General features: G+C 35.0%; 1 protein-coding gene across 1 annotated transcript in view; it reads right to left on the bottom strand.

The window, feature by feature from the left end:
• The window catches only part of LRBA (LPS-responsive vesicle trafficking, beach and anchor containing), a 419,049-nt gene that overhangs the window by 95,349 nt on the left and 301,109 nt on the right, over positions 1 to 22,591 (bottom strand). The window contains 3 exon segments of the mRNA XM_009327509.1: positions 1,434 to 1,586; positions 15,161 to 15,280; positions 16,497 to 16,637. Coding sequence (XP_009325784.1) covers positions 1,434 to 1,586; positions 15,161 to 15,280; positions 16,497 to 16,637 — 414 coding nt within the window.

Raw genomic sequence — 22,591 nt, 5'->3', positions numbered from 1 at the left:
CTATATTTTATGCAAAAGCTAAAATACCACATTTGTGAGAGATCAAGGCCACAAGGTGCCTTTGACAAGTCTGCTTAAGAACACAGCTTTTAATTTCTCAGGTTATCCTGAATCACCAATGCACGCCAAGCTCAAAAAGGTGTCAGGCTACCTCCCTAACCTATTACCTATCAGCACAACTGTAAGATCAAAAGTTGCGTCTGAACATGGCTTGCCAAGTAGTCCTGCTAAATGTTAGTGTATTTCATACCTCGTTTAAATAAAATTTGCACATACTTCTATATGAAGCAAAACACTAAATTCACCTAACATAATTTGTGATTATTATGGTGCACCCTACAACTGCCTGCAGAAATCTAGGCCAAATAACGTTTATGAAGGCCATGGTATCATGTCACCAGCAAAAGTGCAGTGTAAAGCATTCTGATAACTTATAATTCGCAGATTTCTTCTGATGTGACTGTTCTGCAACTTTATGAATATGAGGCCTGATGTTCTGCCAACAACAGAACTTTTTAAATTCCCATTTTCTAACTTAGGAATATCAGGATGTTATCAAGTCTAAGCCTGGTATCTGAAAAGTTTTTGAGAGTTTCCATGCCTTAATTCAGTATTTCCCAGTTAACTGACTACCACATGAAAACCGCAGCCTCATTTTTCAAGATTCATTAAAAAAACCTTCTCTAATTTATTTATTTTAGAGTGCCACTGATGCAGAATCCTTTCATTTTGAGAAGAGCCTGATGTAATAGCTTTGAGAATGTGCTGAAACACCAACAATGATAATGTAACAGCTATTCTGTAATTCATTACGCTGCCCAGAGGGCACAGTGAAGACAGGCAGTGCTAACAACAGGGTTTTCCAAAACAGGGAAGAGAAGACTAATACAGGTTTGTGGAATGAAGCAGGCAAAGGAGAAATCAGTTCTATTTTCTTGTAAAAACAGCTCTGAAAAATCTCAATTTAATGGAAGAAATGGTAGAGGTGGCAGAAGATTTAAAATGCAACCTTCTTTCCTGAGGCGTTCATTGATATTTGGAGTTAAATGGATACTAAAATTAAAACCCCTAAAATTACATTTAAGTAATCAGAGTGACAAATCTTTCTATGATTAAACAAGGTTTTTCAAGTCTTTTGTAAAGTGATGATTTTATTAGCTCTTTAGAACCACAAGAGCTGACATACAAATGGGATAAGATCTCCTGCATATTTAGGCCACACTCAAACTTTTTTGAGCAATTCTAAAGAATGAGCAATACTATATGCCTTTTTCTTCCTAAACTTGTAAATCTAACATTTCTTCAGATTATATCAGCCATAGTCCTACATAAATTATAAATAACTATATATTGCAAGCAAAGATCCAAACTATTTCAGAAGAATCTTGCAAGACAAATGTTACTTGACAGACAATAGAAGATAGCCATCTTACCAGTCTGTTTATGCGAACAAATTCTTCTGGGGTTTTGGCCCATGGTGGAAGTTCAACATCAGACACAATTGTTCCATCATCCATCACTCCCAGATTGTAATTATTGCTGTTGACAAATATCTCTGGGAGGTAATAGAATTCAGGAATCAATTCCTGTATATAAATGAAAAACAATGCCATGTTATAAATTCTGTCAGAGGATGCACTTTCTCATGTTAAAAAAATAATTATTAGAATGACATTAGGCAAAGAGAATACACAAAATCCTCCCACAGACATCTCCCCTCCCCCTAGAAGGGGGAAATCCCCTCTTTCATACTTTCTAAAATTTAAACCTTTAGATATGATAAATCCTTATCATGTTTTTAACACGACAAAGAACTAAGACACAACAGGCTATAAAACAAAAAAGTCAGCACATTGGTTTTGTTTGCAATAAAGATTGCACATTATGCGCAGAAAAACTTATAAAACTAAAGTAATGAACATCACATGGTACAAATAATATTTAGCGGAAAGCAAGAGACAACCAAGGATGTTAAGAAGTTGGGGAAAACTGCTTCTTTCACATTTTAATACAATCCACATTTTAAAGTGCTAATGCACAAATGGCCGTCTATAGTTTGGGTGAAAGTAGCGCCATATATATTAATTACAAAGGTGTAAAACCCAGTTATATTCTTATTCTCTCTAACATAAAGGGTCTAGGAACTTAATGTTTAGGCTATTATCTAAGATTATTCAATGCCCAGAAATTTTTTTTTTTTGTAAATTCTAAAATACCTGGAGTTCTACCATATGTTCAGAAAAAAACCCACACAGTCAAAGCTGAATCAAGTCAATATTTTTCTTTCATGGAAGGGTCATTAACTCAATTATGTGTCCAGTCTATAATTACAGGGAAGAATCATGCATAATTTCTCACACACACACATGGGAAAAAAAGGAAGGAAATTCACATGGTTACAAGGTCTGTGTATGCGCTAAATTCCTTGTCAGGATCATCACCGCTTTAAATAAGTGTGCTCTATAGACCTGTGCTGAACAGGACTGGAACGCGGCATTTAACATGGCTGGCCTGCCCTGGCACTTCTGCAGGCAGAGCCTGCTATGCTAAACACAGTTGAGGAAAAAATGCAAGCACATACAGCAAAGGAATTGTAATTTCCAAGTCTTATGAGAAAAACAAAGTAATACTAATGGCTAAACAAAGAGGTTTTTTAATCAGAAAATGGTACATTCTAGTGCAGAATTGAACACAACATGCTAGGAAGCAAAATTAGGCTCAAAATTATACGGATTTTCTCCTGGATAAATGGAGTGTTTCCCTGTTTTGCAAACAGACATGCAACTTCGTAAGTTGTCATTTATTTTGTAAAATATGCACTAGGATATACATAAACATATCTAAGTTAATGTGATTAGAACCTTATTTACACACTTTTATAAATGTCTGCAAAGTCCTGGCATAACTCTTAATAGAAAAAGCCTATTAAGACATAACATATGTATTTCTGCCCTTAATATATTTTAAAGGTGGTTTGGTTTTTTTTTTTGGAACTTGATGTTGGGACTTAAATACACCCAATAAACCTGGCAATTTGATGGATTTAGAAAAATTGAGCCACTAAATTAGAGAATTTACTTCCTTTGTAAAGAAAGGATCAATACGTGTAATTGCTTCAGGAAGTGTATTTCATAGCAAATGACTGGTGTAAAATTGGTCTTCCGTACAGCAAGTGCAAACTGCATGCCACTTAAGAAGTAAAAAAAAAAAAAAAATCAGACTGCCCCACTGGCTTTGTCTACAGTGGGTGTAGTATGTAGCTACGTCAGAAGCTCAGTAGATCAGATCTGAAACCCAGTCTTGACATGGGTCAATGGATCAGTGGTCTCCCAGATAGCCCCTCAGGGCCAGCTATGGCATGAGCAGCTTTCCAAATGGCTGAGTGCAATAGGGAGGTCATCAGATTGCGGACAAGGTCAATCCGAAGTAGCCAGGGCAAAGACAGGAAAGATCAAGCAGGAATTAAGCTATTATCACCTCCATCCTTGTGTGAAACACTGCTTGGCTTTGAATGGTACATCTTTTTGTTTACAGTCACCTTAATTAACTAGGCAGGGTAAAAACATGCTTCTGTACCAAATGCTTGACAAGTACTTGATAAAAAGAGATCTGAAACTATTTAATTGGATAAGTGAAAGAACAAGAATGTAGCAAGGATAAACGTTTGTAAAAAGAAAGTACTCTAACACTGAAGTTTCTGTAGTTTTTATCATCACAGACAGAAACTAACAAAGAAAAAGCAGAGACAATGGACTATTAATTCCATAGAAGCATGCACCACAAATATGAAACCATACCATGATTCTGAATACTTAAAACATAAGCTCATTACATATGTTACTGATGTTTTTATTTTTTTTTTATATATATATATGTATAGCTATTCATTAGTTTCTTTCAAGATCAGAAAACATTTGGCTTTCTAGAACACACATTGTTTTCATTAGATTACACAGAAACAATATGCTGCCTGGAAACTTAAAAATTATCAGTAACTTCTGTTAAGTTTAACTATTAGAAACTTATCATAAAATGTTATTTCATTAGTCCAGAAATGAGTTTTCAGAAAGTTTTTCACTGTCACCATAATGATACATTTTTACAAAAGAAGCTTCTTTATTATCTGATTTTCTTATCTTGACCATGTGCTAGCATTTACACATGGGAAAAGGGAGTGCAAACGGATACATTGGGCCATTCTAATTGAGCAGCATTTAGCACCAGTTTTCAATGGCTTTATTCGGGTGAAAATGACGTTAGTTAATGGCCAACAGTTTTTCCTAAAACCAGTGAAAATGAAATACTTAATTTTTATCAAGTTTATGAATATTCTTCATGTATTTGGTAACTGCAGTCTTTAGCAGTCCTTCTCAACTCTATTTGTGGGGTCTTCTCCTTTTTTCTTAAAAATCTTCTTAAAATATTCACATCACATGCATAGATTGACACTAAGTCAGCAGATGCTGACTCATGCATGTAACTCCATTAATAATGGAACTTTTTGGACACCTGAGAATGTTAAAAAGATTAATTAATGCACTCTTTGCTTGTTTTTTTGGGTGGAGGGAGGAAGGAGTTACTACTTGTGGTTTCACACAAATCCCACATAAAGATGCAGGACCAGCCACGAGGGGCTAGACTGAAGGACCATTTAGTATCTCACCTGGAACAGTGGCAAGGACTGGAAGACTAACACGGGGCAAATACAGTCTTTCCACGGATATTCTGTCAGCTTCTTACAGTTAAATGGTTTTGAACTAATCCGTGCTTCTGATTTTTAAAATCATTAATCATGGGTTCCACACTGTAGTTTCATCTACAAAGGTTTTTCCTTTGGCTATTCTAAAACTGCTTCCTAACAGTTCCAGTGGATGGTTCTAGTACCCATATTGTGAAAAACAGTAAATATTAATTCTTTATTCACTCTTCTATATGCCCTTCTGGGTACTATAGACCTATATCTTCGCATTCTTCCTCAGTGGTCTCTTTTTGCAAGTCAATTTAGAATTGTTCCCTCTGGAGGTCTTCCCTTCTGTCTAACCATTTTGGTTGCCTTCATACTTTTTCTAATTCTACTGAATCCCTTCTGAAATTTTGCGCACTCAGCACATGTACGGAAATAGTAAAATTGTCCCACATTTCTTTTGTTTATATGATTTCATGGAAAAATGAAAACATCTGTATGATTTGTTGAAGCTCTTGCTTTAGCACAATTGTGTTGAATATCAGTTTCAGAAATTCCTCTGTTGGAATTCACCAGTTCTATAGGGTAGAGACAGACATCCTTACGATAAACAATACTTTATTCCTTTTCCCATGTTTTTGATTTCATTACAACTGATGAAGGAGCTCACGGTGAATATCAACATGAATCTAACACACAGTATTTATAGTGGTATATTTTTTTTTTAATAAAGATAAAATTTGCCATATCAGGATTCTTATTAAAATGTTTATAAAATTCTGCATATAACTAAAATACAATTTTTCTCTAACAAAAATTGCCCTCTACCACATTCAAAAAAATTATTCCTAAGGAAAATTCACTAAAAAGATTTTTTTACAAACAAGTGATATCAGCAGAATGTCAGTTTAATGTCAGTAATTTATTTTCATGTTTGCCACCACACATAAAAAAATCTATACAAGATACTTTGTTTCTTTAATGTAATGAAATGTTATTTTATTCTTTTGTTTAGAAAATAATAGACAGATGTATTTTGAAGCACAGTTATATGATCTGCAAAGGTGTCTAGAAACAGTGACACAGATTCCCTAATCATATTAAAACATTTATAAGATTCCAGATTTTCAAACTAAATTATTTGACAATCACATTAAGCAATATTAAGCCTATATATAACCTGTCAAACAAAATAATAAAAATGCATATTAGAAGTCTAGGGTTTTATTCATATTGCCACACTTTATTTCCTCTGTTAGGGGACTTAAATGGCATTCAGAAAATATATACTAATATATTGAAGTAATTCAAATTTCATTTTTTCATCACACTTCAATGTAATAGTTTTCATGACTGTGGGAAAATATAATTTCTAAGTATCCATGAGTTTCCCTCCATCTGCTGTATGTGTGTTGTTTCTTGCAGAACTAAGAAATTGCCTCAAGACATTGCCTGAAATTCTCCCAACTTGTAAGAAAAATACTTCAGCAGGTTTCCATTAAAATTCTAAATTGAGTTAATGAAGAAATTAATTTTGTCAGTGTCTAATCATCCTGTTAAAGTTCTAAGAGATTATGTTTCAAATATTTCCTCGTTCAAGAAAAATATTAAAATCTTCAGTAATCTACAATTAAGCCAAGAAAATTATAGAAAATCAGATGTTTATTTAGTAGATTAATGAAATATATGATAATCACAACTAGTAGCTGATTCATTATTGATCAATAAGTAGATTTTATTGTCAATACTTTATTGCATTAAAAAATGCATCTTTAGGGCACTTTAAATCCTGTTAGTCGATACATGGATTATATATACACAAAATTATTTTACTTTTTACTGAGGATATATGTAAAGGTATGCAATGGTATTTATTGACCATATTATACACTATGTAGTATGTAGTTCAGGTTAATTTGACAGCGAAAGAGGAAAAAAGTTGTATATATAACTACATTCCTCCATTTTTTTAAATTAACTGGGGGTGAAAAGGACTATATTGAATCATAAAAAGGTCTAGATGAAACCTTGAAAGGTCACCTTGTCTACCTTTCCATTCACAGACAATTATAACCAGGTATTCTAGAAAGATGTTTCTCTGCCTGGTTCTTTTAAAATTTTCTATGATGGGGATCCTATGAATTTCTAGTGTTCATCTGTTCACACCGCTAGAAGGTCTTCCTAACACCTAGTCAGCTTTTGCTGCAGCTGGAGCCCATTTCTTGTCCTATTCAGGCTGAATACAAGCAGCAGTTGCCCCTTTTTACACGTATCAATGTGTAGGAGCAGCTTTTACCTCAGGGACAGGGAGATCCATTCCCACCAGCACTTTCTGACCACTATTCCCCTCCTGCACTAAGGACAGACAGCACGCGCACCAGCACCAAGGCTGGCACAGTGGCACACTGGAACAGGAAGTATGCAGCAGAATTCATCTCAATATAAGAAAGAAATTCTTTACAGTGAGAATTATTGTTCACTGAACAACCTCCCCAGGGACGTGGTAGAGTCCCCATCACTGGAGGTTTTCAAGATGGGATTGGACAAAGTGCTAGATAATCTCATCTAGGCTCCCTTTCCCACGAAAAGTTGGACCAGAGGATCTTCCAAGGTCCCTTCAGCCTGGGCTGTTCTATGATTCCATGAAATGAAGCGCACTGTGCCTGCCAGCCAAAAGCCCCAGCAGGGTAACAGCATTACAACTGCCACTGCCAAAGCACTTTACGTTTCTGTCCTTGCTACTCTTTTCTCCAAAGTAAACAACCTAAACCCTTCAACTTTATATCACTGGCCTCATTTTCTAGACCTCTGGTCATTCTCCTTTGGACTTTAGCAAATTTGTCCATAACTTACTTGAAGTTTATTATTTCAACAGCTACACAAAAAGTTTGGAGCAGATATTAAAAGTATTTGTTTCATTTTCAATACAATTATGGCTGGGTATAAAAGAAGTAGACCACAGATATTAGATAGAACTTTCTGATCCATACACCCAGACGGTTATATTTTTAACTACTGCAATTCCCACAGATTACCGCACACAGATCTGACTGAATTTAGAATTATTAGTTTTTTACTCAGAGAAGTATTTTCCTGTTATGGATCTTGGCACAATTTTACAGAAAAACAAATCTTTCATGAAAACCAAAGATCTGCATCCTAAATATATTAAAAGTTTTGCTACACCAGACATACACCAGTTTATGGTTAAAAATCTGAACTACTCTGTACCCGCTTCTGAATTTTGCTAGTCATTGCTCTTGGACATCTTTGACCTTGCTACGAATATGACATGAAAATTCTCCTATACAAAGGTAATGTTGCCAGTTTGGCAGCAACTTTATTCCTTGTAACTTTTGAAACTCCCATCTATTAGATGGAGAAGTATAAAACAATGCAAAGCATATGTAGAAAAGCTTATCAGGTTACAGGGTGTCTTAGGCATGCTTATGTTAGGCAGCCTGTTTCAATAAGCATGAGTTGCCATTTTGCAGAGCTTCAACTTTTTTTTTTAATATATGTTTTAAAGAAAGTCATGAAATTTGTCATCCTCCAGTTTCTGAATGTTCCAGCAGCTTGGAACTCTACAGTTTCTTGCCTCTAGTACCAAGGTTTAAACATATTGCTTAACATGCCTTTCAATCAGTCATATTCAATCCTGCAGCTCGCGTGTGCTCATTGGCCCATCTACAGCAACCTCCATTTCCTCCAAAAACATTTTAAGTTTCTCGGTCAATTTTAGCCAAATTTTACAGCAGGTTATAAAAATAACTAAGTTCCTACAAGTTTAAAAAACAATAAGCAGGCGAGTAGAGCCATTATATGTGTGTGTCTGGAGGCTCCCAGTAAGTGCAGTGTAAGTTCACATTTTATTAGTCTCCACAGCAGCTACCCAGAGAGGGCACCATAACAAATGTCCCATCACTGAGAAATTCTTAATCTGAGGCTTACAGCTTTTTTGACAAAAGAGTCAATCAATTGCAAGAAGCAAATCCATAGGAGACAAAGCATTTATCTGTTCTAATACTTGCAGAGAAGGATTTTTTTTTTCCTTTATAGAACGTTACAACTATTAAAAACCTTTTCCAAACATACAAAACCTGATGTATTATTAGGTAAACAGAATTTTCCCAATGCCCGCCTTAATGTTTATTGCCCATAAAGTTCAATGATGAAGTCCAGATTCTCAAGTCTTCTTGAAGACTTGAAGAATCTCATGCTTGAAAGAAAAAATCCACACTGAATACAAAAATCCACATTGAATACACGTGACCCAATAATGACCTAATAATCCACAGAACAGTCACAGAAACTAAGCAATATCTATGACCGCAGGTAACACTACCAGTATTTTAATTGTGTAATACATTCCATTTATATTTGGTTACAGATCTAACTTGTCTACCATAACAAAGATGTTCTGCACAGAGTTTCTCGTTTGGATAAAATACATCAGGACCCACAGACAGGAGCAGGTTTAAGACTCGAATAAAAAGAGGACCCAGTAATTCCTGTGGATACTCAAAAGTTTCCCTGGATGTGCTTCTTTCAGTAAAACTATGTGAAAAAGATACGTGATTACAGGACATATTATGACTGGATTTCTGTATCATTTCTTTATCAGAAGTCAATGTTGTTTTTTTTTTAATAAATGTTTTGCATAGGCCTTTAAGAACTCACAGCTGAAAACTTTAGCCTGGAAGGCTTTTAGTTGTGTAAGCTTTGAAAGTTGTTATTTCACTCAAAATATGTACTTGAAAGGAAGAAAAGTTAAGAAATAGTAAAGGACTGAAGTACATGGGCACATTATGTAATTATCAGAGCATCTGTCCAGTGAGAGCAATGTATTAAATTGTTTAATTTTGCTTTTACTTTACTGCAACTATTCCTTCAATTTTAAGTATTTCAATAATGTTAATCAGATTCATTAGCTATATTTTAATGCCACTGTCTAATTAAGAAGTCATGGCACCAAAACTCAACAAGTCTTGTTAAATATCGCATACTTGTAGCCAATGTTTTCTTTATTCCTTTTAAGAACAATTTACAAAACCTGAAGGACAGTACGTAACAGCACTATGATAGGTTCAAACAGATTTTGAGAATGTCCTAAGGCCAGCAGAATCCTTGGTTTAGCACAGGCTAACTCTGGTTCAAAGTTGGCACTGTCGCAATGTTGTGGCTGACTGTATCAAAAACATTTTTGTCCAGGATCAACTTTAGTCATTAGCATAAAGATGACTCAGAGGCAAAGAATTAGAAAATGGATGAAAATTGAGAAGACAGAGGGCTACTGGCAGAGCTCTTTGTTTATTACAGTCTACGGTTTGAGACAACATTTTAGACCCATGATTATCACTGAAGTTGTAATTTAGTTCTTAATCTCGTTATCCTATTCATAATGAAATCATGATGCCTTTTTAGCATTCTCCTGCTTCCCAGGCTGTCCCCTCCAAGGACGCTCCTGAAGAATCTTGGCCAAACCCATTCTCCCCCAATCTCACTAGTGTTTATATACACCAGATACTCACTTTATAACACTAGTACGCTCCTAGAAGCCCAAAACAATCTATACTTTATAGCAGACATTGTTTAATACTGTTACAATTCAAAGAAGCTTTAAACACGAAGCTTGATTTAAAGAAAAATTGTCCAAAATGATGTGATGCTAATGAGTTTTATAATAGAGTTAACTTGCCAAAACAGCATTTCTGTACCTAAAAATTAAGCTGTTCTATACTATGAGAACCTTAAGATAAGATAAAGGATCATAACTTGCCAAACACACCTGTATGAGATACGAATTCAGATATTCAGTACCATCACATCAGCCTTATAATAGCTGTCACTGATGTGTGTCATATCACAAGACTGACTTTCATAAATTAGTACCCATTTTATGATGGAACAATCTGGAACAGTGTAATTGGAGCTTACTAATGTTTTCTGTAAGTTTATGGTGTCCTAGCATCTCCTTTTGAACAAAATTAATCAAATGCATCCAAAAACCCCTAACCCATAAGCACATGAACAAGAAACACATACAAAGCAGTAGAGGGAAAGGCATGAAGAACATTACATAACTCTACAGTAGTGACCGTAACTTTGTTAAAAATGGTAAAAAAATCAATCACATTAAGCCAATCCAATTTTTTTTTTCAAAAGGTAACTGCAATAGTGGATGGTGAGAGGTAAGATGTTGCTTCACTTTTGAGAAAGACCTCTCAGACTGTCTCAGTCTCCCATGACATTCTTATAAGCAAAGTAGAGAAATGGAGATGACATTAGGTTACAATAATGTGGGAGTACCCAGGCTGGAAATCCATATTCCAAGAGCAGTTATCAATAGCTCACTGTCAAACTGGGAGGACATGGTAATGGGGTCTGCCCTGCTCCTAATACCAGTCAATAATCTCATTAATGACCTGGCATAGAAGGTGCAGTAATAAAATTCCAGATGACACTAAGAAGGCAACATAGCTGTTTGGAGGACAGCATGAGAATTTCAAACAATCTTGAAAAACTGTATATATGGTATTAAAAAAAACCCAAACAATCAGCAAAGTACTACACTTGGAAAAAAGAAAATACATGCAAAGAGCAACATGGGCAACAATTATGCTGTTGTAAATATAATGATAAATAAATTTACCGCAACAGGTTAGCTACCAAACCAGAAATAACAACTGCTTCTGAACAAGTATGTGCAAATCTACTCATTCATCAAATTAAAACAGCAACACAAAAGGACAGACAACTTCTGTATTCCGGAACTTAGTCCACGCCCCAAACTAAACTATTTTCCTGTTAAACACCGCCAGGCTATCCATGTTTGGTTTTTATACAGTATTAACAAAAGTAACCAGGATTGTTTGCACTAATAATGTAAATTAAGAAGTTACTAAATGAGTTAATGGTCACGCCTGTCTAGTACTTTAAAGGTGCTAAGTGGTACTCTCACAGAATTGAAATACATTTAATGTTCTTCAGTGCAGAAGATTTAACTTAAAAACACATGGTTAATCATTTAAAGGCAACAGTGCTAAGCTAATTAGTAAATAACAATGCCAGAGTGGTAGCGAGACACTAGCAAACTTCCAAAGGATTTTTAATTTGCACTGCTTAAATAAATGGATAGGGGAGAACTAGGAAATTAAATTTTATGCAACATATCATCTCTTGAAATCAAAATTTGAAAAGTTAAACCAAAGGTTATACTACAGTGCAGCATTAGTTTCCTGCTTTGATCATCGATCCAAGGCTTTCACAGGATATTGACAAAGATTGGTTGTGACCACACATATGCTTTAGCTTTCTCTGTTTAAGTGATACCAGCCAACAAGAGTTGCTTCCAAAGCTAGCTCATGTTAGTCCTCCTTGTAAGATATGATGCCTCCAACTAAGATTAACAATAATCTTAGGACAGCAAGCATCAATAACTGCATTCATTCTCTTCACACGAGAAGCAAAGAGAAATCATTTCCTGTAATCAGCTCAATGGTTCTAAAAATTCATAATTTTTTCAGCTGGAATAGGAATAAACCCTTCTTTTTTCCTTTGTGCCCCCTACTCCCCATGCATCAAGATATAATACCATTCACTTTGACCTACCACTTTCAAGGTCTTAAAAGCGGCTTCCCAAATCCTTTGCATTTCTATAAATCAATGCATTAAGCTGGTAGGTTTTCATCAGTTGTAGAAGTATCAACAGGAATCCAGAGAGCTTATGGTCAAAAAAACCTAATATTATTTAATCAGCCACAATAGCCAACTACATTTATGTCCTCAGCCCATCAGAAACACAAGATAAAGCTTAATACCCCTTCACTTGTTGAGAAATAAATGTTTTCTACCCTGTGTTTGCCATGGATTGAATGGAATGGACAGTCAGATACCACAGCAAAGTCATTTCCATGTCCATCTATACCTACATTTTCAAAAGATTTCTCCCTCAAGTCATTCAATCTATCTCAAGTCCTTAACTAACTAGTGACTCCCCTGAAATCATTTTTGTTCCCCAGATCTCACAAACACATCTTTTATAGCTCAAATAATTTTCTTGTTCACAAGGCTACTCCCAGAGTGAATCTACTGTTGAACACAAACAAGCTCTACGTTGTCTTTAAAACGGCCAAGTGTTTTTTGCACTTAAGTAAGTGGCAGCCTCCCCATCACACCTAGAATTGCATTCATCTTTGAAGGAGTCATCTGCTTCAGAACAAATACACAAGAAAAATTAAAAGTCGAAATAAAAAAAAAGGATTAATATTTCAAATGAAGCTTGAACTTAGCCAATTACTTTTGTCAGAATACGCATCCACAGAAGGTTACTCACCTTTTGTTATACCACAATATTACTAATTCACATGCATTAGTGATGTACTACAATCCTACATCTTTTTTTTGCACAGCAGATTGTTCCTTGTGTTATATTTGTAGCTAACCGTATGAAAATCTGCATGAAAATTAAATTTCTCACTTTTCCCTAATAAGCTTCATCTAACGCTTTTCTCAAATCATTCTTCCCTTCTGCAAGAAGTGCTTCCAATTCCACTACACTTCCACTACCTTCCAATCCAATATCAATGGAAATTGAGGCCTAACCTGTTATTATCAAGAAGAATTCCACTCAACACATCTTTCAATTTTAGTAATCAACCACTGGTAACTATTCTCCAAATACAGCAGATTCTTTTAGATCAAGTTTTCCCAGCTCACTCATAAGACAATGTCAAAAATTAAGATCATCATCTGCTTCTTCTCTGTTTATAAGGTCTGTTACCTTTTCTCATCAGAAACTGTGATTGCTTTGACATAATCTCTTCTTGATAAATATGTGTTTCATTTGCTTGTCTCCTTGTTATCTTCCTGGTACTTAAACATAGTCTGACTATTTGCATAAGTATTTTTCTGTGAATTGTAGTTAAACTCACCTCATAATTTCTTGGCTCTCTTTTTCTTCCTTTTTAAAAACTAAATACTTCATTTGTCCACCACAGCTACCTTTCTCCTCCTCCATTTCTCAAAAAAAACCATTCACTCTGAAATTTTGCCTGTCAGTCTTGTAGGTACAAGAGAATGAAGTTCATAATGACCAGTCAATTTGAAAAAACCTAACATGTTTGTATTTTCTAAACTATTCTTTCCCAATTTGATATAGACGTTCTATCTTTTTATAAGTGGTATTAATTCCACTAGTCACTGATTGCCATTGATTCTTTTGGTGGGGACTCACAGATGCAAGAAAGACATTACTTTTTCAGCACTATCAGTTGGCAATTTTCTCATTCCGTTAATCTGCAGATCAACCCTTTCCTTAATTGTCTCTGCACTATGCATATAGTTATAGAATGATTTCATGTTACTTCTGTCTCTTGCTAGTTGCATGACACTCTTGAGTTAGCCTCTGATTTTCTTTACTATACTTTTCCATTCTTCCTTCCATTAAAAAAACAATTCTGATATTACTCCTTCTTCTTGGATTTGAGGTCAACAAAGCTTTCCCGCCATTGCCAGCATCCTTGTCTCCTTTGTTCTTCTCCCCAGTTCAAAATATTCCTCAGATCCCAGACTCTATTTGTTTACCTCATTCCTTCCTTCAGTGGCTACCTACCTAAACCTCTGCCCTTGGAATTTCTGTGCTCCTGCCTTAGCTCCTTGACCCACTGAATTCTAGGTCTCTTTCTATACAGTGACTAATTACCAGATTAATTTATCTTCTATTCCCACCTACTTCTTGTTCACTCACCCGTTCCCAGGCCCAGTGCCCCTGTTAGGATAAGTTCAATATCATGCTAAATTCTATGTTTCATCTTAGCATCCTCAGACACTGGCTTTCTGTAGCCCTTTGTTTCTCTACCCAGTGTACAGTCTTTCTGGAGACAGCTTCCAGATCTCCCTCTCAGCTCTTTATCTCCTATCTACTTAATCCTCATCATAAGACTAGTTTTTGCCCATTCTGCACCTATATTAGCACAGCCTCCCCCTCCTGTTTGCCATAGTCAAACAAGGAAATAGGCCACTGCAGAAATTGCCCCAAAATAGAGCCAAAATTACATAAAGTAATATGAATATTAACTGCAACATTCTCATCTGAGCGGGGCAGAAGCATGAACAGAGTATTTATGAAACTTAGTGGTTAAAAATCTATACCAGTTTCTACCGGCTTTTCAAAGGCTTAAAACCTGTGCAGAGGAACAAAAAGACAGTGAAACACATCTGTAGCACAAAGGCCAATTTTGCCTTATTTCAGTCTCGGGGCTAAAAATGTTTGCTAAAGTTTTACAAAAGAACTCACTAAAATATTCTAACAGAAGTAAAACCATGTGTCATCTCCCTTGCATCTTTTCCCAAATGGTAGGATAGCTCCCAATCTTCTTCCTTCCCTTTTTCATAACCTGTGGTCCTATGATCATAGCTACAAATAAAGGCAGATGCAGTATAAAATACGTTAACACCTTTCAGGAAAGTTTTTACCTTGATATCAGAAGTGTCACGCTGACTATTGCGCCACGCTCTTGAAATAGAAGAAAAAGTTCTATCTGCATGATCAAACTTCCCACCTTGTAGATTCAGGAAAAGTGTTGTAAAGGGTTCCTAAATATATATAAAAAGATTCATTAAAACCAGCAATGTATTTCTTTAGGAATTTCAGGGGAAAAAAGGGTTTTACTATTCTTTTGAGGTTTGGTTATTAATGATGCTATTCTTCTGGCAGACACATGAGTAATTGCAAAGGGTTAATTCTATTATCCAAGAATGAGAAGTACAAACTGATGCTTATTTGTTCAATAAATGCTTTTTATTCCTACTCCATGCATACGTATTCAGATAAAGGAAAGCAAATAAAACCAAAAGAAAATATTTACAGGCTGGAGGAGAAGCTACAGTCAGTTGTGACACAAATTGCTCTCAAAAACATGAAAAAGCTCAGTATTTTTACCTTATATATTTTTTAAACTAGCATGTAACAAAAATAACACATACATTTTATTTTGTTCAAGGTCATCTATTAATATAAAGGGTAGCATTCAATACCGATAGCTTTATGATTGTTATTGTTTAATATGTAATTTATGATTTAGAAAAGAAAAATGTTTGAAAGATTTAAAAGCCTCCTCTTAGTTAAAGAACACTTAAGCACATATTAGTGGATAATTGCTTGAAATTAGCTAAGCACTATAAATTACTTCAAGGATTTATGTATGCCTGTACATTCTAACAAGCTTTAATTAATGATGTGCTGCTAATGCTTTCCCAAAGAAATTACTTTCTAGGAGATAAATCGCCTTTCAATTTTATAGAAAAATGCATTGTTTAATCAATATATTATCAATATGTAGCATCTCAAAAGTTACTTCCATATAAATTGCAGCAGATTTTAAAAAATTAATTATTTACATCTTTTCATGATCATCACAAAACCAACTCATTTACACTCATTAGGAGGTGAAAATTAAATACATTCAGTAAGAATCACAAATGTTCAGTGGTTGGTCCAATCAGTACAGTACAGTACATGGACCAGTCAGAAAATATGCAAGGAAGGAAAGTTAACCATGTTTAAAGTAGTATAAGAATGTACACTAAAAAGCAATTTTAAAGGAGAAAAGGCTTTACTTTGAAAAGGTTGTACTATAAAAATTAAAACCTTCTGCTCAAACTTTGGAATACATTTACCTACACTACTGATTATAATTACTAGAAAATTTCAGTACTCTCTTATGCCATTGAGTTTTAGTTTATTCATTCCTAGCTATTTGTTGTTTTCATTATCATTTAAAGGAAAAGCATTTTTAAAAGATATACTTACAATTCTTAATAACCACGTGAGTGCAAAACTTGCAGTTGAATAATGTGTGCCATAGTGAAATTTTGGAACCTGATCATCTTCCCATGATTCATATCTCTCGGCAAAGAACGCTGCTCTCTTTGGGTTCAAAGCTCCAATAGGCTACAAGGTTTGTAAAAATAAATACATTAATTAAATAAAGATAACACGACCTATTATCACATCATACTCCCCTTGCTCTTTTTGGTAACCAGAATTATCGGCATGCACAGAGAAGACCGGGTTTGGTGTTTCGCAAAAGCAGATGTTGGATTCTGTAAGCACCTGAACAGATCGTGTATTTCAAACCGGGATTCCATGCACATGCACATGGCTGGTTGGAAAAAAGTCTCTTCTGCATTCATATAGCCTTCATTTCTACTTACTGCTGATTCAAGTCAATGACTAAAGACCACTTCACAGTGGAATGTCTTGGACAAAGGGTTGTTAACTTGTGTGCCTGTGGATATGTGTGCATGTTGAGTAGACTATTAAGCAAATGGTAAGCAACAATGAGAAACATCTTTGGATATTTTTGGGGGGAAAAAATAGTGACCGATAGGGTAGAAGAATATTAACAGTGCACTCAGAATTTTGATATTACCATTCTTGTTTCTATGCTTTCTATTTACCACCCCAAGACAAGTTTTACTCAATGGATAAAACTTGAAACTTTGAAATAGACAAATAAAATAGCAGAATTTCTATATAAAAACATCGATATAAAAGAAAGAAATAACGTATGTATGACTAAAAAAATCTATCACACTTTCACCAACATTGTTATTCTTTGTTCAGCACTTACCTAGGACATAAACACCCAGGGATTTGTTTAAATGTAAGAAATATAATATTTTTTTCTCTATAGCTGTGTATTTCTTCAGCAGACTTTTACATAAGGATTTGGAAAACTGAGTATACGTCACATAAATCACTGAGAAACCCAAAAGTGAACTTAGCCATTCCACATGTAAAATGCTGTAGGAAGTCTAAAATATCTTTGTATATACATGCAAAACATATAAGCAATACAATTTTGTATACATACTGAGCACACTGTATGTTATTAATGTAAATGATGCCCATCTGTACAGACAATGGATGCATTCAAGTATAATTGAAGAATAAACACGCAAAAGTATTTTCTTCTTTCTGTTCTGCAAGAATAAATATACTTAAGAATACACTACAAGGTAAGGAAAAACTTTAAAACAAAAGTCCTTGAATAAAAGTATCAGTAACCTAGTCATTAATTCAAGCATAGTTCAAGTGAAAAACTATGTCTGCTATTCAGATTATTAATATTCAAATAACTGCTTCTTTGCAGCTCAGGTGAAATTTGGCATACAAGCTTCAAAGTATTTTCTCTTCTAGGATAGATTGGATCTATGAATGACCTAAGATCTAATCTTACATTTTTTACTTAGAGCGGCTTTCACATTGCAGTAGTATAAAGAAAACATCTTAGGTTAATTACTATTTTTGCAGTCCACTAATTTGAAATATAACCCTTTAAAAGAAGTGGCTCCTGTATAAAAGGATTTTTATCTGATTTAGCAAATTTATTCCAGGGAAGAATGAAACTGACTCCAAGAAGTCTCTTTGTTGCAAGAACCATTTTGGAATCTCCATCTGTACTGATTTTCCCTAAAGACTCAGCTATGCTTGAGGGAAAAAAGAAGGAAGAAGGTCATTGGTAGACAAATTATATAAATTAAAAATAGAAACAGTGTTGTGCTGTATGGTTCTGTAACACTTTATGTATTCTCTTTATCTGGCCCTATTTTTATTACTCTCCAAATGAGTATAGCGCAAATCAATAGTTATAGAATTACATTCCTTGAATATAAAGCTAAACCCAATTAGAATTGATTTCATTCTCCTAAAAAAAAAAAAAAAATTGTATCATGCAGAGATCCATATAGCCAGAATCCACAGTATTGATTTTGGCTGTTATTGTTACAGTTGGTTTCTGAAGCCTGCAACAGGACAACTATCAAGACATGTCACATTTATTTGCAAGCAAATAAAAAAAGTCCCCAAATGAAAGAAAGCTTAGGGAAAAAAAAGAACCATGGAGCTGTGCACTGACAATGATACACTATCAGCTTACTCAGAGAAGTTACAGTGGGAATACACACATTGAATTATACATTACACGAATGCACTGATTTATTGTGGTAATAACATCCACCTCATTAAAAGATTCTGCTTTGCTGCAGTTGGAGGGCTACATATTGTTTACTGCTATAAATTAATGGCAGCGCACAGAAGACTGTAGAACCCTTCTAACAATAGATCTGTAATGACAGTGCTGTATATCACAGCTTCCCCAGCAGCTTCATAATAAAATGGAGACAATGTATTGGGCTAATACATTCTACCAGGCAGGCCCATATTTTTCTGACAACTGCTTCTAGGATGAGGTGATTCTAGTGTGTTACACCGCACTGTGAACAGTTAACTAAGCTTGAGCTACAGAATAAAGCACTTACAAGGTATATTCCGAGCTACAGAATAAAGCACATACAAGGTATATTCCAATACCCTCTGACATTTAATTTAGTAAACAAATTAATTGAAATTTTGTAATTATTTAATATTTCAAAATTAACAGGGAATCATGGTTACACACTGGATTCCCTCCCCTGTGTGTAAACGCCAAGGGAAAAAGAGTAACTCCAAACTAAGCTATGCTAGATGCAGCTGAGACACCACAAATTTACACTACTCAATATGATTTCCCTACGGCTACAGACCACTAAGGAAGAACAAGCTGAAAAGCTTTCATATCCAGAAATTCCAGAATATATTTTCTTTGCAGTACCTCTTTTCAGAGAGGAAAATTAGGTAGTTGTTCACCAATTAAAAATACTTACTTAGATGGCGGGGAAAAAAAGAAAAGTAAAATTCCAACAAGAAAAACAATGGATGAGATTGCAGGAGTCAAGACAAAAAAAGAAATCGCTTATGGCTGCTAAGTTTTCAAACTGTATTGAAAAATGAATAATGCATATGGTTTTCAAGTCAGAGTTCATTCAAAAAAGGGTCCAAACTGGAGGAAGAACGAGGGCAAGGAAGTTTTCATTTTCTTTTTTCCAAAGGCACGATCACCTGATTTTTGACCTGAAGTGGTTGTCATAACAACATGAGCTACAAATATGAAAGTTACAAGCTAGTCTTAAAAAAAACCACAGTCATTTGATATTAATTTTTCAAGTGGTCTCAAATCTAGGAATACCTCAAAATAAACAAACCTCACATTTTGACCATCGTATAGTAAATACAGTAAATATTGAATATAGTAAATCTCAGTCTTTGGACCAAGCTTGCTTGCTTGCTTTGAGACACAACAAAGAAAAATGGTTTGTTGAAAAATAACTGAGAAAACACACTGACTCTTACCATCTACTGCTGTTAAATATGTCCAGACACTATAGTGTACAGTTATATTTGTTGGTTCTTAATCTTACTCTGTGCCAGACATTAGAACAGTGGCCCATCTTGCCTCCATTTTCAGAAGAGGCCCTGTTGCACCCAACAGAAGACAGCAGAATGCTCACTGCTCCTCTACATACGGCAGACTCTCTCCCGGATTCTGTCGCTCATGTTCAAGAATACATACATTTTGGAAAATTGCTAATGACCTAACATAAGCAGACTGAAGTCTTATAAAGAAAGAATTACAATATGTTTGTTTATAGTTACACATTTAAGAAGAAAAAGAGGTGCTTTTTATTCCTGTCTAATGTGTTTTCATTTTTTAAATAGTGTTACTCCCAATAAACAGACATACCCTGTTCTTACCCATGCTGCCTTTTGTTATTGGCTTTTACACAGGCTTCTGTTATTAAAACAAACATTGCCACTTCTACTGTCTCCTAACCATTGTAATACTCGGAAGAGTTTTTAACTCATTAATATTCAAAATCCATGAAAGACTAGAGTACTATGGCAGTAAATTGCATTTAATTACTGCAAACAGTAAGTAGTCAAGACACCATAGTTTCATCTTCACTGTTAACTGTTACCACTTTTGGTGAAGACGGCAATCTTAACAATTACTACTGGAAATCAGGAGATCTGTGCAAGTGCCTATGAATTCTGAAAAGTAGGCAGTTCCTGAAATGAAGTCCATGCTGACCAGTGCAAACAGAAAGATTTAAAAATTAATGAGAATATTATTCTTTGAAATTTGTATTTCAAAACTTCTTCACCATGAAAAAATGAAAAAAAGGAAAGAAAGAAAATTTAAAAAAAAAGAAAAAAGAGAAAAAGAAAAAATGGGGAAAAAAAGAAAAAATGCTTTTCCCTGGGATTTCTTATACTGTTTTCTCACCCACATCCAACCAGGTATTTGGATTCCTGTGAATACAATTGTCAGTATCATTGAATTATGTTTTGTAGCATCCTTGCCAAGTATGATGTTTGTTTTTCATACATTTTATTTTCAAGATGACTATCTGGTTTTCATTACTGGTATTTTTCATATATTCATTGGGCTTAAAGGACCAGGGGGACTATTAGGTCATCTCATCTAGCCTTGTGTTTGCATGGCAAGCCATTAAATGCCTTTCCATTACATGATTTTGAGCCCAACTGTTTATATTTGATTATAGCGTGAGCTGTATTTGGCCAACGTGCTTTCCAGAAAGGCATCTGACTCTTGAGTACATGGACAATCTGCTATTTTTCTTGGAAGCTTTTTCTATTGATAATTGTGATCCTCATTCTAAAAAACACGTACTCCAGTTCGGCTATGAATTTATTGGTGTGTTAGCAAGGAAATCTCATTACGCTTCTCTCTGACATATCACAGAGTCTCTACTTACCCAGCATTTTCTGTATATAAAGATATTTATAGACTATAATTATACGTTTTAATAAACAAAAGAAATTGAGCTCTTCAGGTCTTCCATTTTAAGGCATTTCTTCCAGCCTTAAGATTTCTCTGCAGCCTGCCTACTTATCAATGTGTTCTAATATACAGATATCTGAAGTGTGTTCAGTGTTAGTCTTCTCACTGTTGTAAACACGTCAAGTGCTGTATACTCTGCTGCAATCTAATCACAACTGCATTTTTAGAGGATTGCTTGTTTAGTTACTTTATGTATTACCAACATATAATTAAGTCCCAGAACTAGCCAATACTTGTAATATTGTCAGTGGGACTTCCTGATCATCTGAGTAAAACTTCTTTTTCCCAGACAGAGATATGAAGACAAGATGCAAGGGTTTAATTATACCCAAACTTTATTAACTTAGGTCAACTGGGAAATATCTGGGAATAAAAACTCATATAATGTAGATCACTACTCTTTCATCTGTCATTTTTGTGTTTGAGAACAGCCACAAAATGCCATACCCCCCTGAACCTATTCTCACTCCCTGCTAGAACTCACCATTCTTCCTCTCAAACAACTGAGTACCGCTTTCTTAAAAATTAGGTCCTGCAACTCCCCCATCTTCTTTAGAGGGCATCTTACCTTTAATCCATATCTAACTCAAATTCATTAAAGAACCGTATCCCAAAGAAAACAACAAACACCATTATCTGCTGAACTGTTTCAACTGCCCTCATTGATCAACTAAACCGGTCCTTGAGCTGCTCCGGGAAAGATTTAAAAAATGGAAACACTCTACCAAGGAGAAAAACAATCCTTACCAATTCATTCCCAAAGGCACTGGTTTCACAGCAGATGCCCAAATCCTACATCAAAGACCAGGCTAGGAGGGAGGAACTATGGATTCCGATGTCAAAATTTGGCTGAAGCCAAAGGGACAGAACTTGACAGAACTTTTGTATTCTTCCCCAGTGAACTTTTGTATTCACCCCAGTCAGGTGATACAAAAGAAGTTCTGCTCCAGTTCTAAACTGATTTAGTATTTTTAATTATTAATTGTAAATCATATTTTAGTCACTTATAACACTCAGTTTTTGAGAACTTCAACATGAGCAGCTACTTGAATTTCATGTGGTTTCTTAGTGAAACAAGGAATCCTATGGTCAAACACTTTTTGTATACACAATGTTGAAACTGTGCAATAATTATGAATATTAGTGAGTGTACTCTACC

This window comes from Pygoscelis adeliae, unplaced genomic scaffold, assembly GCF_000699105.1.
Source record: "Pygoscelis adeliae isolate BGI_AS28 unplaced genomic scaffold, ASM69910v1 Scaffold157, whole genome shotgun sequence".
Taxonomy (NCBI): domain Eukaryota; kingdom Metazoa; phylum Chordata; class Aves; order Sphenisciformes; family Spheniscidae; genus Pygoscelis; species Pygoscelis adeliae.
The sequence above is the reverse complement of the archived record's forward strand: the minus strand, read 5'-3'. Positions and strand labels throughout refer to the sequence as shown.